The sequence below is a fragment of the Macaca nemestrina genome, chromosome 8 (genome assembly GCF_043159975.1).
Source record: "Macaca nemestrina isolate mMacNem1 chromosome 8, mMacNem.hap1, whole genome shotgun sequence".
In the NCBI taxonomy this organism is placed as follows: domain Eukaryota; kingdom Metazoa; phylum Chordata; class Mammalia; order Primates; family Cercopithecidae; genus Macaca; species Macaca nemestrina.
Genome location: NC_092132.1, coordinates 112,791,592 through 112,819,269, shown reverse-complemented (window position 1 = coordinate 112,819,269; position 27,678 = coordinate 112,791,592). Strand labels below are relative to the sequence as shown.

Here is a 27,678-nt window from a genome sequence, read left to right as displayed (position 1 = left end):
GCAGAGACACTGGCAGAACCATTTTGGGGTGAGAGGTGGCAACCTGGGTTTAAAAACCATTATAGACCAGGTGCAGTGGCTCACGCCTATAATCGCAGGACTTTGGAAGACTGAAGTGGGTGGATCACCTGAGGTCAGGAGTTTGAGACCAGCCTGGCCAACATGGTGAGACTGAGACCTAAAAATACAAAAATTAGCCAGGCAGGGTGGCGCACACCTGTAGTCCCAGCTACTCAGGAGGCTGAGGCACGAGGATTGCTTGAACACGGGAGGCAGAGGTTGCAGTGAGCCAACATCACACCACTGCACTCCAGCCTGGACAACAGAGTGAGACTCTATCTCAATAATAATAATAATAATAATTAAATAAATAAATATAAAAACTAATTACAGTTGCACAACGGAATACCACTGAGGCATGAAAAAGAATGAAATCATGTAGCAACGTGGATGAAAGTGGAGGTCATTATGCTAAGTGAGATAAGCCAGGCGCAGAAAGACAAATACTGAATGTTCTCAGTCATACATGGGAGCTAAAAAAGTTGATTTCTTGGACCTAGAGAATAGAATAATAGATACCAGAGACCAGGAAGGGTGGGTAGGGGGCAAGGGGAACGAAGAGAGATTGGTTATGAGTACAAACATACCGTTAGAGAGAAGAAATAACTTCTGGTGTTATAGCAGATTAGGGTGACTATACTGTAATAGCAACAATATCGTGTACATTTCAAAGTTACCAGAAGAGAGGACTTGAAATGATACCAACATGTAAAAATGATAAACATTCAAGGCCATGGACACCCCAAATACCCTGTCTTGGTCAGTACACATTCTATGCGTGAGACAAACACTCACATGTATCCCACAAAGAAGTAAATTATTATATACCAATAACAGAGAAGAAACTAATTATAATTGACCCATAAAGTCAAGAGTGAGCTGAGTATATGGATCATCGTTACAATAACCAACTTCAAGCCTCTGTCCTCTTTGCTAATGCTTTCATAACCGAGTACCTCACTTCAGTCTCACAGCAGACTCGTTTTCCACACAAGGAAACTGAGACACAGAGAAAAGCGGCTTGAGGCTGTGACTTGGTTTGTGAAAGGAGGCTAATTTTACCCGTTTTTTCCATCGGCCATTCCTTATTCCTGCAAAAGACTTGTGTTTGAGTCTGAAGACAGTTCACACATTACACGGGACACCTGCAGTCACCTGCCTCCTTCCAAAGTTGGCTATGAGCAGGTCTCCAAGGCTCACCCTGAACCTCTGCCCTGGAGTGGCCCGGTGAGAGGAAAAAGACTCTACAAACTTAACCTGAAGTGCTTGCCACTGGTGGAACTAAAGCTTCCTCTACAGAGCCTCCCCATCCTTAGGGGGAAAAAAATCAACCAGGAAAGGCAAATTGTGCAGAGGCCACTACAAAGAAATTCCTGCTTAACATTGCTTCCCCTGCACCCAGCAACTTTCAGACCAGCAGAAGAGGAGGTGCCCTGCCTGCGACTAAACCAGACTCGCTTCATTTACTACCCTCTCAGCGTGTGGCCTGGTGGCCATTTACTACCCTCTCAGCGTGTGGCCTGGTGGCCATTTACTACCCTGTCAGCGTGTGGCCTGATGTCCATTTACTACCCTCTCAGCGTGTGGCCTGATGGCCAACTCTGGGCTCTGAACCCATCACCAAACTAAGAACCGTACCCAGCACAGGACACTGACACATGGTGCAGGCTGGCCGTGCTGCCAGGCAGAGATAGGACAGGTCCTATCTACACAGGGAGAACGAGAAGGCTGGGCTGGCCTTGCTAACGCGCCGTTATCACTTGAAAAATATTCATGAGAGCCTATCTCCCAGGGCCATGCTACCGCTCTTTTCCTTCCTTGGTAGATGTCTTTCCCGCCATGAATTAACAACATAAATCCAAAGAACCGAGCAGGTGTGACCCTGAGACCACCAGCCTCCGTGGGTCTTTGAGAAAACAAGCCAAAGTCCCCTTCCAAATGACAGTGACAGCCACCTAGCCGGGAGGCCCACCCTGCAGCCTGTGATGATACACCTACAAAACGCAGTTTAGCAGACTCAAAGGAAAGCTTCTAGGATCTCAATAGATTTGGACTATAATCCAAAAACCATCCCTCCCCAGCGCTGTTGCTGACAGGACATAATTCAGAGACCCAGGTAGTTGGAACTCAATTTGACAGCAAATCTCTGAATGTAAAAAATATGTACTGGCTTGAGCTAGTAGGGCAGAGTCCACCTGCTCCCTTCAGCTACAAGGCCGATGTGCCGCTCTGCTAAGGCAGGGAGGCCGCGGGGAGGCAGGGGGGTGCAAAGCTGCCCTTGCCCGCGTGCTGTCCACCGCAGCGGCCTGGGTGGCCCCCTCCTGACATCGCCCCCGTCCACCCGAGCAGCCGCCCAGTACTCACTTTGCGGAAGCCCACCGACCAGGGCATGCCGGTCCCTCAGCAGGGGCCCGCCGAGGGGCCGTCGGGGCTTGAGGAGGAGCAGCTGGGGCTGGCGGACTCCCCGCAGCCTCTGCGGGGCCTGTGACGTGCGGGCCGGGCCCCCGAGGGCCTTATCGGCCCCGGAGGCGCGCGCTATCGGGCCGGGCGCTCCCGGCACGGGCGGGTGGAGGGGTGGCGCCCGCCTGGGGACCGCAGATTACAAGAACACCTCCCCCTCCAACCCCAGGCGGCCCCGCTCCACAGGCCTCTGCCGGCGCGGACCTCTGGGTGCCCCGACATCGGCAGCAGCCTGGGAGAGCTGAGTTCAGAGCCCAGAGTTGGCCATCAGGCCACACGCTGACAGGGTAGTAAATGAAGCGAGTCTGGTTTAGTCTCGGGCAGGGCACCTCCTCTTCTGCTGGTCTGAAAGTTGCTGGGTGCAGGGGAAGCAATGTTAAGCGGGAATTTCTTTGTAGTGGCATCTACACAATTTGCCTTTCCTGGTTGATTCCCCCCCGCCCCCCACAAGGATGGGGAGGCTCGTAGAGGAAGCTCGGGCCCTGGGTGCCCCGGGGTTGGGAGCAGCCAGGGAAAGCTGGGCCAGGGCCACGCCCCGTCGGCGCTGCGGGTGTGGGGCGCAGGAGTCCTTCTGGCCATACCTCCCCACCACCCCCGGGGGAGGCTGGAGCTCTCCAAGGTTGGGGAGCCTCCGGAGTGCGCTGCCCAGCAACCCTGGGCCCTCTGTTCTCCGCGTGCTTTCACTAGGGCCCCATGCTGCTTAGTGGACGATTTGCAGGGAATCTGGGCACAATCTTAATAACATCAGGGTGAAAAATAACAACGTTCCTGGGAACCAGAGGTGAGTCACCACAAACAGCGGCTAGGAGGCCCTGGTTGGGGTGGCGGGGCAGGCGGTCCCGCAGCTGCCAGAAGGTCGGGGCTGCCCGCCAGCCAGGCTGGACCATCCCAGGCCAAGCTCCTGTAGGCCTGGCCTAGGAAGCCTTCTTTTGCAAGGTCCACATCCAACAATGGGATGAGGTGTACGTATGCCCAGAGTGGCTTTATCAGTGAGAATACCACGCCCTGGAATGGCAGTTGGTGGCTGGCAGAGGGAACAGATGACCCCGACGAGCTGAGCTGCCGGGCCAGGGGCATGGCAGCCTCCCTGGAGCCTGGGGGTGGTGCCATTAAGGTGGGGGCTGTCTCCCTCCATGGTTTCCTCTAGGGGTGGGTGTCGCCGCTGGGGGCCGCTGGTGCAGTCTTCCCTGAGAAGGGTCTCTCCAGCTCTCCTCACATGGTGCTTGGCCTCCTGCTGGGCCCACACTGGTCCAGGTCCCCTGACAAGGCTGCCATCTGGCTTTAGAGCTTTCCTGCAGCACCAAACCAGCCTTGCCATGAGGGCACAGCTGCTGCGGAACGATGCCACGGAGATCGGCTTCATGAACCCTCTGTGTTTCCCACAGCAGCTGGAGCGCACCCTACAGGGGCTGGGCCATCTCCCTGGGTACTAGTGCCTGACAGAGCTGACACAGTTCTAGGCCACATCTGGGCTAGAAGGAACCGCCATGTCTACCACAGCACAGTCCTTAAGCAGGAGCCTTTTGAAGCACTTGGACTCAAAACAATGGCTATTTTTGTTGTTTGTTTGTTTGTTTGTTTTGAGGGAGCCAGAAAGCTAAAAAATGTAAAAGAAGCAGGTCACATTAGACATGATTTCAGACAGCCTCCCCGAAGGACAGATGATCTCACTTGGCAACACATACTGGGCCAGGCTCATTCATGAAGGGGCAGTATGGCCTGCGCCCCACTCGGGGGCAAGAATGAGGCTGAAATAATAGCGGACTCGGAACACAGCAAGTGCTCAGTAACGGCTTCTGGAACAAACCTACGGTTGTCACCAGCAGGAGTGATGAAAGCTAGAAGCCGTTTCACCATCCAGGGAAGAGGAGGAACAATATTTTTCTCTTTGGAGTTCCCACACTCAGAAGAGAGAACACCAGCATATGAACACAGAGTGTCACATGATGTAGGAAACGTCCTTTAGGAAGAGAGTATAATTCCAAAGCTTAGGATCCTGCTAGTTCCTTCTGCAGTGCTTCTGGTGGCAACATGGTGCCTCCCCAGTCCCTCAGGCCTGAGACAGGCCAGCACAGCTTCTCTGGGAGCCAGATCATTTCAGAATTTAACCCCAGAACCAGGTCCCCTCAGGCAACATAAGGCTCCTCTCCCTTGGATACAGGAAGCGGAGGAAAAGGCCAGGTGTGCTCGGGGGCAGGCAAACACCCAGGTGAGAAGGAGCTGGGCTGGTTACTCACGCAGCTTGGTTTCAGTGAACCGGACTCACGATGTGCTTGAGACCCCCAAATTCACCCCTGGAAGCAGCTCCCCCCATGACAAGGAACTAAGGACAGGCATGTCATGGACTGTGAATTGGAGTGACATTTGTCCCTCCCTTCATCAACAGACTGCCCGAAGAACTTCCCAAGTTATCTGCCACAGAATACCTTGCTTCCCCCCAGTCTCTGAAAGAGGGCCACAAAAGCTGTCCCCACACTGGAAGTGCAGTGCCAGGCCTTTAAAGTTTTGCTCCCGGTTTATGAGAATGCCTCGAAAATTCAGTGCTCCCCTCCACTCCCCCAAACCTCTTCACAAGCCCCCACCCTTTGTTTAACATATATATAGTGCTTTCCTGGTACGAGGTACTGCTTTAAGCATCTGACAAAATATTAAGTATTACATATAACCCTTATAATTTCGCTGTAATCCACTCTTGTCAGATCCAGTCGTTGTGAAGAAACGGAGACACGGGGAGATTAAGAGAGCTACTCAAGAAGACGCGGTGCCAGGTTTCTACCCAAACCATTTGGATCTAGGGTCTGGAGGCCATGTGCACCATTTTGCATTAGATTAACACTTTAATTCAGTTCACAGTTAGCCAATACACATTCCCCATCTATATTTATACCCATCTGGAAGGCATCAAAAAGATAATAAACCAATACTGTCATGCACCCATGACCCAGCTAACAAAGAGGCTCTGGGTTCTAATGCCCCAGTCTTTCATGGGATTCCATCAACCTCATGCTGTGCTCCCCTCCCCAACAGAGATGGAAACATTATCCTGAATTTTGTGTTTATCATCCCTTGTTTCTCTCTATAGTTTTGCCACTTATGGTTGTATGATTGTTGTTTGTTTGTTTTTTGTTTTTTGAGACGGAGTCTCGCTCTGTCGCCAGGCTGGAGTGCAGTGGCGCGATCTCAGCTCTGCCTGCCAGGTTCAAGCCATCCTCCTGCCTCAGCCTCCCGAGTAGCTGGGACTACAGGCATGTGCCACCACGCCCAGCTAATTTTTGTATTTTTAGTAGAGACGGGGTTTCACCTTATGGTTGTATCTTCAAACAATGTCTTGTTTAGTTTTGCCATGTTTTCTGACTGTGAATAAATAGAATTATGTCGTGTGAATTTTTCTCTTTGCATTTTTGCTACAACATGATGTTCCTGAAATTCAGCCAGGATTCATTTATTCCTTTTCACTGCTGTGTGATATTCCATTGAAGGCAAATAGTACACAATATTTACTTATTTTCCCGATGGGATCTCATTCTGTCACCAAGGCTTGGAGTGCAGTGACCCCATCATGATTCACTGCAGCCTTGAACTCCTGGGCTCAAGCAATCTTCCTGCCTCAGCCTCCTGAGTTGCTAAGACCACAAATATTTATCCATTTTACTGCTAATGGAATTTGAGCTGTTTTCAACTCTTTCCTATTGAAACATTATTGCTATGAACATTCTTATAAAAGCTTCCCAGTGCATGTGTGGAAGATCTTTCTAGTGTATATGCTAGCAGGAGAATTACTAAATTGTACCGTATGTGTATCTTCCCTCTTACTAGATAACAGCGACTTGTTTTTGAAATTGGCTTTTCCAATTTACACTCTCAATAGCAGGGTGATGTGGTTGCCCTGCAAGTTCAGCAACATTTGGTATTGTCAGACGTTAACATTTTTGTCAATCTGGTTGGTATAAAATGGTATGGCGTGGTGCTTTTTATTTGTATTTCCATGATTACTAATGAGATTGAGCATCTTTTCACATGTTTATGGGCCATTTACTTTTCCTCTTCTATGAAATTACTATTCAAGCCTTTTGCCCATTTTTCTGTGATGTTTGCTTTTTCTTATCGAGGTGGAGGAGTTCTCTGCAGTCTGAATACGAATCATTTTTCAGTTATGTGCATTGAAAATATCTTCTCCCAGTGTGTAGCTCTTTCCACTTTTTAAAATGGTATCTTTTGATGAACCAATGTCAGTTTTAATGTGTCAAATATGTCAATCATTTTCTTTATGATTTGTGTTTCTTTTGTCTTATTTAAGAAGTCCACTTCTACCCTGAGCTTATACAGTTTTTTTCTGTATTATATTTCTTTTATAGGGTTTTTGTTTTGTTTTGTTTCGTTTTTGAGATGGAGTCTTGCTCTGTTGCCCCGGCTAGAGTGCAACAGCACCATCTCAGCCCACTGCAACCTCCGCCTCCCGGGTTCCAGCAATTCTCCTGCCTCAGCCTCCTGAGTAGCTGGGACTACAGGCACTCGCCATCACGCCTGGCTAATGTTTGTATTTTTAGTAGAGACAGGGTTTTACCACAGGGGTCAGGCTGATCTCAAACTCCTGATTTCAAGTGATCTGCCTGCCTCAGCCTCCCAAAGTGCTGGGATTACAGGTGTGAGCCACCACGTCCAGCCTATAGTTTTCTCATACTTAGGTCTTTAAATCCACTTGACTTAATTTGTGTATGATGTGAGTTGAGTTCTGATTTTTACCATGTGGATAATGAATATCTGTGCACCATTGATTGAATAGCCCATCCTCTCCCCACTGAACTGCAGTGTCATGTTCATCGTTTATTAAGTCTCCACATGCATGAGTCTGTTGGAGAGTCTATGATCCATTGGCCTGTAAGTCTATCTCAGTACTGATGTCATACTGTCTTCATTGCCACTGCAACTAATAATACATTTTATAGTAAGTTTTAATATTGTCTGTAATAAGTCTTTGTATTGTTGAGGAAGTCTCCTTGCTTATTCCTCTAGAAAAGCATCATAACGGCCGGGCACAGTGGCCCATGCCTGTCATCCCAGCACTCTGGGAGGCCGATCACTTGAGCCAAGGATTTCGAGATCAGCCTGGGCAACATGGCAAAACCCCATCTCTACTAAAAATAGAAAAAAGTAGCCAGGCATGGTGGCTTGCATCTGTAGTCCCAGCTACTGGGGAGGCTGAGGTGGGAGGATCACCTAGGAAGTCATTGAGGCCACCGTGAGCAATGATCATGCCACGGCACTCCAGCCTGGGTAATGAAAATGAGACCCTATCTAAAAGAAGAAAGAAAGAAAGAGAGAAAGAGAGAGAGAGAGAGAAAGACGATAGAAGAAAGAAAGAAGGGAAGAGAAGGGGAGGGAAGGGAAGGGAAGGGAAGAGGGAGGGAGAGAGAGAGAAAAAAAAGCATCAAAGCTTCTCTTGGTCCTTTGCCCTCTTGTTTGATATTTTTATTGGGTTGTTACAGTCTACAGATATATAAATTTTTGTATCTTGAGCCTGTAGCCAGAAATTTTGTTGAGCTCTTTTATGAGGTCTCATAGTTTGTCCCTGGCTGGTCTGAGTGCAGTGATGTTTACAATTAATTGATCACATTCAGTTACAGATTTATTTGTCCCTTCTCCATCCCCACTGCTTCACTTGACTAGCCTTCAAAAACATTGACGATGATTCTCTTTGATTTTTCTCTGTAGACAATTATTATTCACAAATCAGGACATTTTGTTCTCTTCTTTTACAGTTTTTGTGCCCCTTCTTTGCTTTTCTTGCTCTATTATGTTGGGTAAGATATCCAATATATTTTTGAACGGAAACAGTGATAGGACATTTATCTAGTTGCTGACTTAAATGGAGCTGCTTTTAAAGTTTTACTATTAAGTATAATGTTTATGTAGGACTTTTGTAAATATCTTTTTATTAGTTAAGGAAGTTAGCTTCTAGTCTCAGTTTATTAAAATTTTAATCATGAATGAATGTTGAAATCCAAATTTTTCTTTTCCTTTTTTGTGAAGGTGGTACACTGCATTAATAGATTTTTCTAATGCGAAACTATCCTTCCATTTTTGAATTAAACCCTTCTTGGTCATAATGAATTATTTGTAATATAGCACCACTGAATTAGAGTTGTGGAATTTTCTACAGGATTTTTACACCTGTATATTCATAAGTTATATTGGCTATTTTATTTTGCTACTGCTGCATAACAAAGTAGCCCCCAATTGTGCTGATTTAAAATACATAAATTTAGTATTTCAGAGTTTCTGTGGATCGGGAATTCAGGGGCAACTCATCTGGGTGGTACTGGCACAGCATCTCTCAAGAAGTTGCCATTAAGATGTCAGCTGGGGATGCAGTCATCTGAAGGCCCAACTGGGGCTGGGATTCACTTCCAAGATCCTCCTATGGCTGCTGACAGAAGCTCTCAGCTCCTCACCACATGGACCTTCCATAGGACTGCCAACCATCCTCTTACACTGCAGCTAGCTTTTCCCAGAGTGACCCAAGAGAGAAGTCAGAAGCCACGAGGCTATCATGGCCTAGTCTAGACATCACATATCATGTGATGTCTTCTTCTGCCACATTCTATTTGCTAGAAGCAAATCACTAAACCAGCCCACCCTCAACGGCAGCAGAATTGTCCAAGGGAAGTATATTGAAGAATATGTACATATTTAAAACCCCCACATTGGCCTATCACTTTATTTTCCTAAATTGTCTCCAGTTTTAGTATCATACCATACTAAACTCACAAGGTGAGTTGGCTGGTTTCTCTCCCTGGCTATGAGAGGGATTAATTAATTGCCTGCAAAATAATCTGGTCTTTTTCAATGAGAGGGTAACTATGGGAGGGAGATTACTGATTTACTTTATTTAATGTTAAATGTTTGCTTAGGCTACGAGTTTAAGAGATCAATATTTTTAGAACATATTCCAGATTCTGAAAACTTGATTCTCATTCGCTTAAACCTTACACATCTCCATCTGCTCGGCACTGGCTTAGAGTGCTGTGAAATTCCCACATTCAGGCAAAACACGATGAAAACAGAGAAGTGACCTCAGTCTTTTTTAAAAGTCTACATGAAGGGTGGGGGAACTAAAAGCTTTAAGAGGTTAAACAACAGATGCTTAATTAATTTTTTAAAAATTCAAGGACAAACTCCCACTCATTCTGGTAAACTTCGAATATTGTTGAATGGAACTCAAACTTTTTGATCTCGGGACCCTTTTACATTAAAAAATATTAAGGACCCCATAGAGCTGTTTCTTTCTTTCTGTGTGTGTGTGTGTGTGTGTGTGTGTCTTTCTCGCTGTCATAGAGCTCTTTCTCTCTCTCTCTCTCTCTCTCTCTCTCTCTCTCTCTCATAAAGTTCTTTCTCTCTCTCTGTCTCTGTCTCTCTCTCAGATTCTTGCTCTGTCACCCAGATAGGGGCACATTATTACGATCATGGCTTGCTACAGTCTAGAACTCCTGAGCTCAAGCAATCTTCCCACCTCAGCCTCTAGGTATCTGGGACTACAGGCTTGTGCCACTGCACCCGGCTAATTTTTAAAATTTATTTTTTGTAGAGACAGGATCTCACTATGTTGCCCAGGCTGGCCTTGAACTCCTGGGCTCAAGCGATCCTCCTGATTCAGCCTCCCCAAGTGCTGAGATTACAAGCATGAGCCACTCCACCCAGCCCCATAGAGCTCTTTCTTAAATGTGAGTTATATCTAGCAAGATTTACTATATCAGAAATTAAAACTGAGAGTTTCTAAAACTATGTATATATTAGTTCATTTGAACATAGCATAATAAACCAATTTCACATTAATATAGACAACATATTTTTCTGAAAAATAACTATATTTTCCAAAAAAAATCAGTGCAAAGAGGGTCACTGCTTTCCATTTTTGCAAATTTGTTTAATGTCTGGCTTAAGAAAAAACAGATACGTTCCCATATTGCTATCTACATCAATGTGGTGGAATAGGTTGTGTCGGTTGAGGTATATGAAGATCTGGCTTCACTTGGATATGTAGCTGGAAAAAGGAAGAGTACTTTAATAGCCTTTTCAGTTAACTGTGAAATTCTTTTGTATACCACATAAAAACTCAGCAAGTGGTAATTTCTTAAAGGCTGGTTACAGAGTGGAATCACAAAGAATATTAATGAGCTTTTCATATCCTTTACATTTCCAAGAGAGAGAAAGTGAAAAATTCCAATAACATTGCTGTATTGTGAAGAATTTTGACCCTAGAACCCCTTGAAAGGGTCTTTGGGGAGCTCCCTGGGTCCCCAGGCTACACTTTGAAACTGCAAGTTTAGGCACTCAAATATACCTTGGCGTTAAGCTATTTTTTAAAAATCACAGAACCAGACTATGATAGACTGGACAAGAACTCAGAGAGTGATGGCGCCCATGTCCTCATTTTGAGAATAAAATGGCAGCCTAGGGAGATAACACAATTTGTCCAGGATCTTTCCAGAGCAAAGTTCATGCATCCCCTGTTCTTTGCACTATTGTGTATAAAAAGGAGCAAGATAAAGGGAAAAAAGGAGGAAAAAGATAATATAAAAGCAGCACAGGCCAGGTACAGTGGTTCGTGTCGGTAATCCTGGCACTTTCAGAGGCCAAGGAGGGAAGATCACTTGAGGTCAGGAGTTCAAGACCAGCCTGGGCAACATGGCGAAACCCTGTCTCTACTGAAAATACAAAAATTAGCTGGGCATGATGGCACCTGTAAGCCCAGCTATTCGGGAGACAGGAGAATCACTTGAGCCTGGGAGTTTGAGGCTACAGTGAGCTATGATGGTGCCGCTGCGCTCCAGCCTTGGCGACGGAGCTAGACTCTGTCTCAAAAGAAAAAAGCAACACAATGTTGTAAGAGAGCAGATTGTGACAGACTCCACTCTCAGTGGTTTTCCATGATGATGTTTATAGATGTCTCAGGCCCTTCTTGTCCTCAGAAATCCCTGGTTATGCCTGCATTGGATCATGCTCCTGCTGCTAACAGTTTTACCATCCACAGATGTGAGAAAAAGAGGGGATGGAAGAATTAGATACTTCACTATGCTAATAATTAACATTTATTAAGCACTTACTATGTTCTCATTCATTCATTTGTTCATCATTCATTTATTCACTCATCTGTCTTTCTCGTAATATTTACCAAGTGCCTATTATGTGCCAGCGATAGTACTAGGTATGCAATGGGTGAAGAAAACAGACCCGGTCTAGAGTTCTGCATCATTATTCACTCATGACGCCAGCAGTCTGATGAGGCAGGCACTGTGATAACCCCCCTGTTACTGATTAGATGACCAAGGCAAGAGAGAGGCTTACCAAGGTCACAGAACCAGTGACAAATGGAGACTTCAATCCAAGTCTCATGCTTAACCATGACACTGTATTGCCTCCCAGATAAGACTCTAATGTGGCTTCAAGTCACTGGTAGTTTATTTATGTTAATTTATACTCCCTTCAAGTCCAGCATTGGAAACAGAGAGTCTGTACTGCCCTGTCTGTCATGGCCCTTTCACCTTCTTTCTGTGAATGGCTGGTTCAACATCGCACCTTGTATCTGTGAGCAGGACTATCCCTAGGAGTTGACAGGAAATGGCATTGAAGAGGGGTTGGTGTCCTGGATGGATTGCACGGTGCTGGTGGTGGCAGTGGTCATGATGAAGAGGACACTGATGAGGCCGGGCGGTTTCACATAAAATCTCTGATCCCCTCTGAGATAATATTTGAAATCTTAGGGCACTGACTTCCTCTGTCTTGTTTTTAAATCTGAGAGTAAAATATTAGTATTCCAAGGATGCTAATTGAAGAAAGCCAGATCATGTCTCCAAAACTTCCCTCTCTCCCAGCATCTACAAGGGGGAGCCAAAGAAGGGAGTGAGAAGGAGGACTGGGTTTCTCTCTACAAAGAGGAGGAGGAGGGGAGAAAGAGGAGAGGAATGGGGACAAAAGAAGGGGGAAGGAGGAGGGAGGGAAAGAGGAGGAGGGGAGGAGGAGGAGGGAGAAGAGATGATGATGAAAGAGGAAGAGAAGGACTCCTTGTGGAGACCGTGCCTGGCCAGCCCCAAGGTTGGCAGCCCTCTGCTCTAAGCCCAGACCCAGAAAGGGTCTTCTCTGCAGAGCATGCCAGGGCCGGGGACACTCCACCTCCTCTATGAGTGCCGCGCCCTGTGGCTACCTGCTGCACCAACTCAGACCGCTCCGGCCCACCGCTGCAGACCCACCATGCAATTTCTGATCACATGTGAGCTCCCATGGGGTTGTTTCAATTCCACAGCAACTTGTCCTGACAGCTCCTTGTCTAGAGAAAAGCACTGGAGTAAGACGGTCTCAGTCCTGGGCAAGTCTTTGTTACTTAGGCCATGGAACCTGGGACATGCCACTTACCTGTTGTAAGGAAGGCACAGTGCCTCAAGCCTGTAATCTCAGCACTTTGGGAGGTCGAAGCAGGTGGATCACTTGAGGTCAGAGTTCGAGACCGGTCTGACCAACATAGTGAAACTCCGTCTCTGTTAAAAATACAAAAATTAGCCAGGCCTGCTGGCTGGCGCCTGTAATCCCAGCTACTTGGAAGGCTGAGGCAGGAGAATCAAGTGAACCTGGGAGGCAGAGGTTGCAGTGAGTCAATATCATGCCCACTGCACTCCAGCCTGGGTGACAGAGCGAGACTCTGTCTCAAAAATAATAATGATAAATAATAAAAATAAAAAGAATGTTTGCTGTTTCATTTAATCCACCCCCTACTGCTGCACATAGACGCTTCCTAATTTTTTTTTTTTGCTAATTTAAACAATGTTACAATTAAGATTTTGTGCTCTTGAATGTGACTATTTCCTTAAGATCTTTCCCAGATAATTTTCTAGACTGGCTGAAGTCAAAGCTTATGAACATTTCTGAGGCCTTATTGGCATTATAGATTTTCCAACCAGAAAATGAGTGTTTCTCTGCACCGTGCTGGCAAAGGGTATTTGATATGATTATTCTTTAACTTTTTGCTATAGGATTATCATCCCCACTAGTCACCCAGTTGCATGACTGCCCTGCAAGTCTTGTTCTTGCCTGTGGATGGCCAGATCCAGGTGACCACACAAGTGTGGTTCGTCCAGGGCTCACACTTCCCCAGGTGACTCTCCTTTACTGGGGAGTCATTCTTAATCTCCACTTTGATCTCATGCCTTACAGGTCTTTTTTGTACATGTTACTGAGCTAAGGGCATGACTACCTTACACATGCTGGCTTAGCCAAGATTTATTTAGCTAATTATCCCAATCCTTTGAGGATCCATAAAACAAACACTACATCTACACCAAATACGCAGCTCTGTGAACACTTCCAAGCCAGCAGGAGGTCTCCATCTTATAATCATTATAGAAATAACGTAGAGCAATTAGCAAATGCGTCAACATGCACTATGGTGTGTGATACTCAAAACCATCCTGGAGTTTCAATTATCATGAAAAATTGTTATTATTTCTGTTTTACAAAGGGAGGAATTGGGACTGGGCATGGTGGCTCACGCCTGTCATTCCAGCTACTTTGAGAGCCAAGGTAGGAGGAATACTTGAGGCCAGAAGTTCAAGACCAGCCTGGGCAACACAGCAAGACCCCACCTCTACAAAGATATTTTTTAATCAGCCAGGCATGGGGGTGCATGCCTGTAGCCCCAGCTACTTGGGAGGCTGAGGCAGGAGGATCGTTTGAGCCCAGGAGGTCAGACTGTAGTGAGCTATGATCGTGCTACTACAGTTCAACCCAGGTGACATAGTGAGACCCTGTCTCTAAAAAAAAAAAAAAAAAATAGGGAAGAATTGAAACTTAGAACATTAAACTGCACTGCCCATGATCCTACAGCTAATTACCGACTGAGGCTGGAATCCATTCTTCTGACTAAACCCTAGGTGCTCTGCCTCTCCTACTTTGTGAAAATAATCAGTCCTGTTGTTTCGGGTTAACTGATGGCTTGTGCTCTCCCACTGTCATGTTACTGTGAGCCACGGGGATCCACAGATGTGGGGAGGGCATGTTATATGCAGGTAGTGGGGAGGGGGGACAGAGAGAGAGAATGAAAAGAATTTCGCTTCAGGTTCCCCTAAATTCCGTTTTTACCCCTGATTTGCTGATTATAAAGTTTAAAACGTAAAACATCCTGTTGAAGGGTCATTCTCCAACCTGAAGGGCATTTAAACGCCCAAACTCTTTCCTTTCTGCTTTCAGACCTGGGCGAGGTCGGCCTGATTATTCATAGCTTGGCATTTCCTAAATCCAGGTGGCTCTGGGGGAGGAAAGTCTGTCAGACTGACAAATGCTGAATGTGCACAAATTAGCTGAAGAATCAGCGAATCTGCGGTTTCATGTCAGGAGGTGTAAACGTTGAAGGCTATTTTCTATTTCCCCCCAAAAAAGGGAAAGCTCGGGCAATGGCCACTCCAGCTTGTTTCCTGCACCCCTCAGGCCGTGAATCTGACCTCCCCAGAAAGAACGTGTTTCCACGGTGAAGCCATCTGTGGCCCCTCTGCTGAGGCTGCCCTGAAGCCGTGTGAAGGCTCTTTAGTGGCTGGCAAACCCACTGTCTGTAAGCAGTGGCTGCAGGTCCATCGGGCCATACAGGAGCAGAGCATCTCTGAGTCATCCAGGGTGGAACTCCTCTTCTGGCATCCCTGAGGAGGAGCTGTGCAGCCTCTCGTTGGCCTTCCAGAGCAATGTGCCGCCGAAGCGTTAACAGCTGGATGGGTTCATCTTGCCCGCTGCCCAGAAAGCCAAATGTGCTGAGAACAGACACTGCCCCAAAGGAAGGCCTCATGACCACAGGGCCGGGAGAGCTAAGAGAACGGGAGAAACTTCTCACACCTGTCTCCCCAGAAATTCGGAGGCCGGGGTATTTTAAGGGTACTTTGGCAGGCAGGGGCTGGGAAAAAAGCAATGGATGGCATCACAGAGGTGCCTAAAATCGTCTTCACGCAGGTGCGTCGGTTCCCGGGTGCGGGTCTCAAGACCAGGTTGGGGTTCTTGGTCTGAGGAAATGCTAAATCTGAAAAAATATCTCAAAGGCCCCTTCTTTAGGTTTCACAGTAGTGATGTTATCTCTAGGGATAGTCAGAGAAGTTATAAATCCTGCCTACCCTGGTTGCATGACCCTGGGGCAGTACACAATTTATAGAAAAACAAGCTAAGCATGGCAGCTCATTGTTTAACTCTGCCTATCCTTTAGCAAAGCTCAAGCCTCTACCGTAATTCAAACCTTGTTTCCTGAATGCAGCTTCAGGCTCCGAGGAAGGGAGCTGGGGTTTCAGTTTTCCTTGCCTCAAAGTTTAACTATAAACTAAATTCCTCTCATAGTTATCTTGGCCTCCATGCCAGAATAAGCAAAAAACAAAACAAGAAATAAGTTAGCCTATGAGATTAGAAGCAAGATGGAGTCAGTCACGTTAGCTTTCTCTCATTACTTAGAATTCTGCAAAGGCAGTTTCAGAAGACTCGAAGTCCCTTCTCACACAGGAGCTGCCATTGCCCCGCAGCTCCTACCTTCTGCTTCCACTTCTGCGCATCAGCTCCATTTGGAATAAACCCACAGCCTTCCCCTCAGCCTTCATCCACACATAGGATGGCACTGCCCTCCCTGGCTCAGACTGCCCTCTCCAGGCCACAGGCCAGACCCTTCCACCAGTCTTTGTGCTGCAGAGGCCAGAGCACAGAACCTCCCAAACCTCAGTGTGTCCAGCTGCACAGTGGGACTGCCAATAGTGTCTGCCTCACAGGGCTGCTGTGAGGACTCCGTGAGGTTGTGCCAGTGCAATACTCAACGCAGTGCTCACATGTGGTATGCGCTCAGTACATGTAACTATTGTTATCATTATTATGGTTAATTTCTCTGACTGTACTTTCAGTTTGTCCATGTTTCTCAAGATCTTTCAGAGGTGGTGACAACATACCTGTATATGTCCTAACACAAGACAAAGAGCAATTATAGCCTCCACTCATCTGAATACATTTAATGATCTGGCTCCCTGAGAATTAAATGAAGCTGCTTGCTATGTCTGCAGGCAACTGTAAACTGGAATGTTAATCAGTACATGGCCAGGGATGGGGCCCAGCAGCACATCACTAAAGCTCTCCCTTGAGGCTGATATTAATTCATCAAGTAACCCACTTAATGTATAGTTGTTCCATGAGTTCCAAATCACTTCGTTATCATCATCCAACTCAAATATCTTCACTTTCCTTCATTTTGTCTTCAGGGGAGCAAAAATGGCTTCTCTCCACTGTTCTAGGTTCTTTGGCTGTGCTATAAATTAAGTTGACATAATACAGATGAACAGGGAGAAAAAAAATAATTATATACTACTTATGCATGGAAATCCCACAATATATGAGACTCAAGGGTCGGATGTTTGAAACTGATAGAGTGTCCTAAGCTGTAGAAAGGAAGAAGGTCCTGGGGCCTCCAGGAGGAGGCAGTGACCAGCCATGGAAGGTCAACGGAGGAAATGCATGGTCAGCAAAGGTTGTCCTGCTGTGCAGATAAAAAGTAAAAGTTGTCTAGAGCAGTCCTCTTCCTGATAAAGATACTTTCATTACTGTAGGTTTCCTTTATAGATGTAGATTTCCTTGACAAAAGGACAACTTCTTAGAGCTACTCTTGTGTCTGTAATTTCTTAGAATAACCAGCATGAAATAACACCAGAGAATAGAGGTCCCCAAGCTTTTTGGCACCAGGGACCAGTTTTGTGGAAGACAATATTTCCACAGACCGGAGGTTGGGAGATGGTTTCGGGATGAAACTGTTCCACCTCAGATCATCAGACATTAGTTAAATTATAAAGAGTGTGCAGCCTAGATCCCTCTCATGCACAGTTCACAATGGGGTTCACACTCCTATGAGAATCTGATGCATTCGCTGACCTGACAGGAGGCGGAGCTCAGGCAGCAATGCTTCCTGGCTCATTGCTCACCTCCTGCTGTGCAGCCCGGTTCCTAACAGGCCCCGGACAGGCTGAAACTCTCCCAAGAAGTTTTTTAGTCCAGAAACTGAGTTGGTAGATTGTCCAATAATCCACCAAAGAGTCATTTCTATGGCAACAAAAGGAAAATGTAAGTTAATAACTGGAAGAGAGAATAAACCAAATTTCTGAGTCTGGAGGGCAGCCAGTTGAGAAAATTTCTAGATTGTGGGTTATAACGAAGCACCTTTTGCAGTTTGAACGTCTCTGGTGGTCTATGTGGCCCACAGGGCAATAGGCACAAAGGTTATCCATACATAAGATGTTGTGGTGCTTTCTCCAAAGTTCACATCAGGTTATCTGGCTTCAGCTTGCAGGGCTTCCGGAAATGGACAACTTTTGTTTTTAGTGATTCCAAGTCAGAAAGGTGGGAGAAATTCTGAAATGTTAGCTTGTAGAGTCATAGCCAGATATTAAGGAAATTCAGGTTCCAGTCCAGTTTAGAGGTAGATAAACATCTCAAGGAACATGAAGGCCAGAATACAACAACAGGTACCCTATAGTTTCTACTGAAACATGGATTTTCTTACAGTCACCTCCAATTTTACCAAAAATAATTACAGCAAGACTAATATATCTGCAAAATAACTTTAGTCTTCTTAAACTTGGCCTGAGTATTTACAAAAGTGCAGCAAGAATAGTGATTGATCATATAAGCTCTTTGAAGTCTGTTTTTCTGAAACTTTTAATAAGGAATCTCAGATTGGACTTTTAAAATCCTATTAAGGCTAGGAAGCTAAGCAAAGGACTTGCCATCAAACTTTGTCTGTAATACCTGTAGATTGGGGTGAATTCCTCTCTTTTCAAGATCCCTAAAATATCCTGAGGTTCCTGGGCCTGCCAAGAAGTGACATTTCTTACCCACCTTTAATGTTACCATATGAACCATGGATTCAAGGTACCACATCGGTTGTTTTGTTTTTCAAGGGCTTCATTGGCTCCATAAAGTCAACCTTAGGTCCTTAAAGTTGTCTGGCATATTATAAAATGTGACATTCCAGTCAAAGCATTGGTAACATAATCAGTGTTTCCAATTGTGTCCCGTTACAAGAACAGATTCTTATTAAACTTATGCAAAGAACTATATTGCCACATAGAGGCCGTGCACAGTGGCTCATGCCCGTAATCCTAGCACTTTGGGAGGCCGAGGCAGGTGGATCACGAGGTCAGGAATTCAAGACCAGCCTGGCCAACATGGTGAAACCCTGTCTCTACTAAAAATACAAAAACTAGCCGGGTGTGGTGGCAGGCGCCTGTAGTCCCAGCTACTCAGGAGGCTGAGGCAGGAGACTGGCGTGAACCCGGGAGGCCGAGCTTGCAGTGAACCGAGATCGCACCACTACACTCCAGCCTGGGGGACAGAGCGAGACTCCGCCTAATAATAATTTTAAAAAAAAGTATTCCTCCTGGGCTCATTCAGTTGCATGTAATTAGTTCTTATTCTGCTTCATGTTATTAGCAGTTTCATGAATCTACCAGTTTCCTTACTAGAATTCTGGAGATTACTATGCAGTCTCATGGTATGATCTTAAAGTTATCAGAAACCTGTATTCCAAAATATTTGTCAGAGTGTTTTCTGTAAATATCCTTAAAGAAGCTTTTAGAGAATTAAAGTAAAACAATAAATGGATGACAAAGACTTAAAATAGCCATGGTTAAAGATCAGAAGAGAGTTCATTATAATAATGATGCACCTGACAAGCTATTTGTTTATTTTTATTGTTTTATTTTTTATTTTTAAATTTTTATTTATTTTATTGTTTTATTATTCATTGTATTTCCATGGCAAACAACATCTTAAAATAACAACTAGAATCATGACTGATTTATCAGAACTTAGCAGATTTCTAGGAATTGCATGTAATAACATATATCCACATAACTCAAAGAAGGTTAAACATCATTTCCTACTTGATAATGCTTTCCATGCAAATGTAACATAAAATAAGCCTAATTAGCTTACCAGGTATGTTTTATAAGAAGAGAGAACAATTGGTTTTGAAAACTTCCAGGGTCCCATCTGAAAAATCCCAAAGTTATTTCCAGGTCAAAAAGGTTAACTTTGAATTTGATTTTGGAAAGTGCCAATATCGAAAGGTTTAAACACTTAATTAAATAGGATCACAGATCATTATGAAGTAAAATCAAAGTGACATGAGATCTTAAAGGCAAATATTTAAAAGCTTACATAATCATAAAAAGCCTCAACTCTTTTAACATTGAGAAGACTCAGTTTTCTTAAGTAATCAAAGACCTAATAATGAAAACAGGAAGCACAGGAAATTATTTTGATAAAACACAGAATCCTCTTTTTTTTTTTTTTAAGGCAGATCACTCAAAAGGTGGAAAAAAAATTTTGCCTATCTCTTATTAAGACTACAAAGCACACTTGTTGTTAGAAGAGAAGACTAAATTCTAGTTTGGCATCAGTGTACTTTTGATATTAAGGCTCATTTTAAAAACCATTATAATAAATGTATTCCATTTTAGTCAGTTTGACCCTATGGGATCCCTCTTTCTCTCTTTCTTCCCAACTTCATATCCATTCAGTTTTCCCCCATCTTTCCTTCTTTCATTTTGAAACAACCTTTTAATAACCTCTAAACTAGACAAAGTTATTTTCCCTCAACAAAAAAAAACCTCATGCCTTATAACAACTTACTTTCCTTGTACACTTTCCATACAGAATTGTTTTTCTTATCATTTATAGTAGTTTTAATTACATTATTAGAATTTTAAGACTTAGTAACCCTAATTTCCAGTGAAAACCTAGGAGGCAAGCAATTTTGAACAGTCACATAACATTTGCTGACTGCATATTTCATCGTTTCTAGAAATATATGCTTCCTGCTTCCTCATAGAATACTTTTTCAATGTGGAACAGGACATATTTACTAACCCAAGTATGTTTTGTCTTTCTATAAAATTTAAGAACCCAAATGTAAATAAACTTAAATTTATGTTCACCAGTTAATGTTTCAGTATTTTATCTTATTTGGAAATAAACTAGACATTTGATGAAGATATCTAAGGGTATAGTTACCAAAGAGATTGGGAAACCTTTTTAAACAGATATATTATAAAACATAATTACTGTTTCAAAATCCATTTATCACTCTTACATCTGTGTAATTCACTTGTTCTTAACAATTATACTTGGATTATTCATAAAAATTAAATAAGACATTAGATAAAGCTAGCCATCATTTCCATTAACTATTTTAATAGTTGAATGGAACTATTCAGCTATTCAGTAATAATGGAAACGCTGTTTCCATTAACTATTTTCATAGCACCTGCATGTTATGAGAGTCACAAAAGCAATAACATAAAAAGTTAAATAATTGGATTTTTGTCTTACTGCTGTGTTTGATATACACACAGTAATGGATACTGCAGTTTTACTTGCACAGTTGCTCTTAGGTTGAACCCATAATCTTATGATTTTAAACATCTAAGAGATGAAAATTTGTTTGCATTATATTGAATGCTAACAATTCTGAAGACATGCCTGTTTTAATTAAACAAATAATATTCATTTTTTTCTTATTTAGAGGTAAGGTCTTGCTCTGTCACCCAGGCTGGAAGGCAGTGGTGCAATCATAGTTCACTGCAGCCTCGAACTCCTGGGCACAAGGGATCCTCCCACCTCAGCCTCCCAAGTAGCTGGGACTATAGGCATGTACCACCACGCCTATGAAAAACTATGTAATTAGTTCTTATTCTGCTTCATGTTATTAGCAGTTTCATGAATCTATCAGTTTCCTTATTAGAATTCTGGAGATTACTATGCAGTCTGAAAATAAAAATGTAAAAAGTTTATTTTTTGTAGACACAGGGTTCTTGTTATGTTGCCCAGGCTGGTCTTGCCCTTCCAACCTCAAGCAGTCCTCCCACCTCAGCCTCCCAAAGTGCTGGGATTACAGGCGTGAGCCACCAGGTCTGGCCAATAATATTTTTATTTACCAAATTTTATCGGTTACATGAAGTTGAAAAGCATTTTGGTTAGTTTCTTTTTTTCTGAGACAATAATTTTTATAAGCACTTATTTTTCTTTAAGCCAATTTAATAGACCTCATCCAGAGACAGAAAATATCGCATTACATGACATACATACATACATAGACATACATAAACATACAGACAGAAACAGATCTTTCTAAATTTTAATCATGTGCCAGATACAATAATTCAAAACTCACTTATAAGAGAATAGCTGGATCTGGCAAATGGGACCAGTGAAGGTTCCCTGCTCAGGTGGCTCATGCTTTTGTAGTCAAGACTTTTCATTTGCCAGTTTCCAAATAGTTTCTTTTTTTTTTCTTTATTTTTAACCTGAGAATCATCTCCCTGAAGTTTGCACTTCAAGAAGGATTGTTCTTAGATAAGACAGGTTAGAAAAGTTACATCTCAAAAACACAGAGAAAGAATTCAAGTTTTCAACAGGAAAGAGTTTTGGGGGCACATTTGCCTATTATCAGAAGCCTAGGATAAATCTATTTAAACTTTTCCTTCTTTTTCTTAAATGCAAGACAGTTGTGTTTCCAATGTTCTGATTTGTTGAGGTTTCTGCAAGCATCTTGAGATGAACAGGTGAGGTTTGGGTACCGGTAAGAAGGCTAGGTGGGCTTTGAATTGCTTCTAGAGGCACATTCCTGTTGTGATAAAGCCTCAACATGTAAGACAAGGACAGTTGTTTTTAATTGCCCTAAGCACTGGGTTGCAGCCTGAATGTCAAGATGCTGACCCATCCGTCCGATTCTCAGTTTGCTCCTTCATATCAGGAAACAGATTTCCAACTAGGATGGAAATCAAAATATTCCTGTATTCTAGAGGTAGAGCTATTTGTCTTTGAAAAGTTTTAATAATAAACTGTTTTCTTTATTTCTGAGTACACAGTTCCATTTTAGCTTAGGAGGGAAGAGCTAAAGGAAGAAGTTCCTATCATGCTTTATATAAACCAAAGCTCTAAACCGAAGATATACCTAACAAGTGACTCAAGACTAAAACAAACATGCTTTTCACCACTGAACCACGGATGCATGAGGCATCTCCAAAGAGAGATAGAAAAGATGCAGCCCTTTCACAATCCAGGGTCACTCTCAAAGACAGCCACAGAGAGAAACACTGAGACAATGCTCCTGAGAGCTGGCAACAGTTGGTGTGCCAGCTGCCAATGGGCTGCACCCATGTTTCTGTCCAGCCACATTCTTGGAGGTTTCCAACCTTTTGGCTGGCCACCTGCACACACAGGTCCAATAACCCAAGTGTCCCCGCTGGTTGCAAAGTCAAACAAAGCTCTTGGGGAAGAAAAAACAAAAGAAGACATATAGGAAAGCAATAGCTATCCACGGGAGGGAAAGGGTTAATAACTAATGGGTACCCCAACACCAAGACTCAATTCAAACCCATTCCTACAAATGTTTCCCGCCTGAGCTAATGTAATTTGCTGAGAAAATGGAGCTGGAGTTGGAGGAGTGACATTTTAAATCAGGGGCCCAGAGCTGCAGAGATCTTCCCGAGGGCCAGAGCCAGGGAGTTGTGGATATAGGAGAGCACAGAAGAGGAATTTAGGTCAAATTTAAGCAATTTTAACTTGGTTCTAAACTTGATTTCTGCTTTTACTCTTGCTAAAGGGGCCCTAAGGCTCATCATTAAATCCATTATGTCTTCTTTTCAGTTGGATTATCCCACAGGTATCATCTGTAAGACAGTTGTTCGGGATGCGAGCTCTCTAAAAATTTTTTCAAATATAGCCAGAGGTAGTGACTCAAACCAGTAAGTCTTTTCTTTCTTTTTTCTTTCTTTCTTTTTCCCTCCTCACTATATTGCCCAGGCTGGTCTTGAACTCGTGGGTTCAAGCAATCCTCCTGCCTCTGCCTCCCTAAATGCTAGTGAGAGAGGAGAATGGAAAAAACCTGGTCAGGCAGTTAAAGTGGGTTCTCGGTTGATCCTTTCAAACAAAAGAACAGTCTGCAGGCACAGATAAGGGATCTTGCACAGCGGGGCTTGCCAAAGGCATGCCCACAGCAGCACAGATAAGAAAGGCTACACAGGTAACTTGCCCAGACAGGCCGGCAATGGAAAATTCTGTCCCCTAACACATGCACAGTAAAGGTAACAAAGCAATATGGAGTAACTCAAGCTAAGGGCCTGCATGCGCACTAGAAGGACAGGGTGGAGCTTCCAGCCTTATTGATGCCCAGCCCTCACTGGTTTCTCGTAAACAAGCCTTTGCATTCAACTGTAAAAAAAGCAACCCTCTTCTGGGTCCCCTCTCCACAGCAGAGAGCTTTCTTCTTTCATTTGTTAAACTTTTGCTCCAACCTCACCCTTGGTGTCCACGTTCCTTAAATTTCTTGGTCGGGAGACAAAGGACTTCAGGTACTACCTCAGGCAATGAGAGACTGCTACACTGTGATGCATGTCGAGACTGTAACACTAGGATTACAGGCTGGGCCACCCCACTCAGCTCCAATAAGTCTTTTCATAGAAAGACGCAGAGGTAACTTGCAGGTTTAGAAAGTGGGCACAGAAGACACAGCTCCCATGATTGAAGAGTTCATTCCCACAGACGGACAAAGAAAGCTAAGATCTTCATTGCCACAGGTGGAAGGGATGGTGTTTGTGAAAATGGTGCCTCCAGCCTCCCTTGGACACATGGGGAGCTTCTAGGCACCAGCCTGTCAATCCATGATGCCAGGCAGGACCTACTGGGATTGGACTTTCCCAGTGCTAACCAAGCAATCAAAGGTTGGGATGACAAGGGCCCTTAAGAACTGGGACCTCTGAAGACAAACTCCCGAAAGCAGGCACAGTCACAGAGAGAATACTGCTTATGGCTTGTGACTCGGGCTCCCAGCCTACTGCACTGGCCTCCCGACACAAGCTGACACGTGCACCCCAGACTGGCAGAGGCCAGACAGTATTCTCTCTGATCGGAAAGACAGGATCTCACGACATAAAACAAGCTGGAAGGAGACTCTCATCCATTTTCTTCTGTCTGAGGGACACACAGCAAAGTTCGTCTAAACAGACACCAATATGGTGAGAACCATGAACTCAGCAGCCTGTGAGGCCAGCTCAAACCACTGGCTTATGTAGGGCGCATGTCACTGATCCTGCTCTGGGAGTCTCCTCCTTATGACACATGACACAAGAAACACAGGCAGGAAAACAATGACCATCTCTGGGAGGGAGAGGGTCAGAAAATAAAAATACTCATACTCCCCCAAAACATCAGAGTTGCTCCACAGGAACTAATTCACACACGTTTTCTAATCTAAATTTAGATCTCAGGTTTTTTTTCTTTTTTTTTTCTTTTTTTTTTTTAAGATGAGGTCTCACTCTGTCACCCGGGCTAGAATGCAGTGGTACAATCATTGCTCATTGCAGCCTCAAACTCCTGGACTCAAGTGATCCTCCTGCCTCAGCCTCCTGAGTAGCTGAGATGGCAGGTGTGCACCACCACACCAAGCTAAATTTGTGTGTGTGTGTGTGTGTGTGTGTAGATGTGTTCTCCCTATGTTGCTTAGGCTGGTCTCAAACACCTAGTCTCAAGTAATCCTCCCACCTGGGTCTCCCAAAGCACTAGCATTATGGGCATAAGCCCCCACACCCAGCCACCACTCTCATTTTGACCAGACTCTGCAGGCACAGATTCAGGAACCTAATTTGGTACAAAATGTTACCTGTGGCTGGTGTTTTCTCAGGGGTCCCAGGATCCTGTAGCTGCAGCAGTACCAGAGCAAGCTGGTCCCAGCCAGTGATGACCCACACTGGGCACCAACTGTAGGGAAGCAAAACAGCGCTTTCCCCACTTTCTAGGTCCTTTGGCTGGGCTAGGAATTAAATTGACATAAACCAGATTAACAGGAGAAAAACCATTTTTAATTGCATATGTACACATGAGAGTCCCACAAAATATGAAATTCGATGAAGGGTCAGATTATTGAAGCTGATACGGTGTCCTGAGCTACACAAAGAAAGAGGGGCCAGGGCTGCAGGGAGGTGGTGACCACCAGTGGGAGGGCGAAGGGAGGAAATGTATGATGAATGAAAGCTATCTTGCTGGGCAGATAAAAAGTACCTTGGGCAATAAAAGTTGTCTGGAGCAACTCTGTCCCTGATATAGACAATTTTACTACGTAGATTTCCTTTACAGATGCAAATTTCTTTAACAAAGGAACAGCTTTTCAGTGCTACTTCTGTGTCTGCAGTTTCTCAGAATAACCAGCTCAAAATATGCCACAGAAGTATAGTTGAGGGTGGCATATTCTGGTCTCCTAAGGTCATATTTTGGGGTGATATGTCCTGAGCCCCATCAGTCTATAAAATCATGAGAGACCTTGTCAATATAAAACATACACAAAATAGATAAAGATTGGAAATATGATATTAAAAAATAAATATATACAGGAGTTGTAACATTTTCTTTCCTTGCTAAAAAGGATGGTCTATTTGTTTATGTCACTTGCGGCACTTAGGGAGTACCTTATTGTACTATAGTTATCTGTGTACGTGGTTGTCTCCTTCATTAAAAAGAAAACTCTTTGGGGGCAGAGATTGCAATATATTTATCACTAGATGGCATCCAACCATAGGGCTTTAAACCAAAATAAGTGCTCAGTGATTACCTGCCAAGTGGACCCTGAACGCATGCATGCGTGAAAGGCCAAACAAATGAATGACTTATCCCAATAAGCCATTGTTGAGTATCATAAAGGAAATGAGTTTAGTTGGCCATGACTTCCTCTTGGTGAACCCACGCTAGCTGCCAGGGAACACTGCTTTTCCCCTAATCAGTGATAAACCATCTGTTTAATAATCAATTCTAACATTTTTTTCAGGAATTTGGCCTTATGAAACCTGCTGTCTTAAAAAGTGAGACATTGGCCAGGCGCAGTGGCTTATGCCTGTAATCCCAGCACTTTGGGAGGCCAAGGTGGGTGGATCACCTAAGGTGAGTTGGAGACCAACCTGGTCAACATGGTGAAACCTCATCTCTACTAAAAATACAAAAAAATTAGCCTGGTGGCGCACGCCTGTAATCCCAGCTACGCTGGAGGCTGAGGCAAGAGAATCGCTTGAACCCAGGAGGCGGAGGTTGCAGTGAGCCAAGATCGCACCATTGCACTCCAGCCTGGGCCACAGAGTGAGACTCCATCACAAAAAAAGGAAGGAAGGAAGGAAGGGAGGGAGGGAGGAAGGGTGAGACATCTACCTGTCTCCAGTTGACCTCTCTAATTTGTCATGATTTCACCAATATCCCCAAGAGCATCGTTGCAACCACATATGTGTCCAAGCTCACTCAGCCCAGGATTGGCGTAGCTCTGCGCTGGAAGACAGCAAGCTTGTGTGCTAATGGCTGATTGGGAATGAGGTGGATCCGTTTGGCAGAGTACGATCTCTAAACTTTTAGAACTTTACACTTCTATCAATAAAAATATTTTTTGAGCAGGTATCTTAACATACACATATTAACATATTTTTAAATCATATACCTGTATTATCTTGTGTCAATACCTGATGTGCCATATAAAACACACGACAAAATAGAAATGTTTAAAGGGTGATATTTTTAAAATCTGGATACATAGAAGCTCTAATGACTTCTTTCTGCATCCTTGTACCCTGCACACTGCTGGGTACAAGGACCCAGGAGACCGCAGGACTTGTGCTTGCAATGAGGATGATGAGCTAATCCCCCAAACGGCCAGAGAGGGTCACAGGCCTCCGGAGCTACTGCCTTGGATCCTTGACCCTGCAACCATCCCACCAACAGGGGCTGCTGGTCACATGGTCAAGAGCCAGCAATGAGGCTGGATTTGCACCCCTGTACCGGAAGCACAGTGAGAGCAGGAGGGGTGGAGGGCGACTTGGATGTCAGCCCAGTTTTATCCCAGGCTGATCTCGGGCGCTCCATGTGTGCCTTATTCTGGGTAGTCGCTGAGCACTGCTGAGCCTGCCTTGCCAATTTGTGAAACAGGAATGCTAACGCCTACATGACAGGCTGCTCTGAGCAGGAACGGAGGCAGGAAGGGTAAACTCCTGCAATATGGGCAGAAGGGGTGCCCACAAACCTGTCTTCTCTCATACACGGCGCATGACCTTTTTATTAGGTGGTATCTGTAAGAAA

At 44.4% G+C, this 27,678-nt stretch overlaps 1 protein-coding gene across 14 annotated transcripts in view; it reads right to left on the bottom strand.

Annotated features, from left to right (window-relative positions):
* Nucleotides 1-27,678, bottom strand: part of LOC105476533 (ankyrin 1) — a 244,720-nt gene that overhangs the window by 143,925 nt on the left and 73,117 nt on the right. For 3 of the 14 annotated variants that reach the window (XM_011732540.2, XM_011732541.2, XM_011732542.2), the window contains exon 1: nucleotides 2,425-2,535. The exons of 10 other annotated variants lie outside the window; for them this stretch is intronic. In XM_011732540.2, coding sequence (XP_011730842.2) covers nucleotides 2,425-2,451 — 27 coding nt within the window. In that variant the 5' untranslated portion in view covers nucleotides 2,452-2,535. Of the gene's footprint in view, nucleotides 1-2,424; nucleotides 2,536-27,678 lie in introns of those variants that run through there. One more of the 14 variants, XM_011732538.3, reaches the window with a different exon arrangement.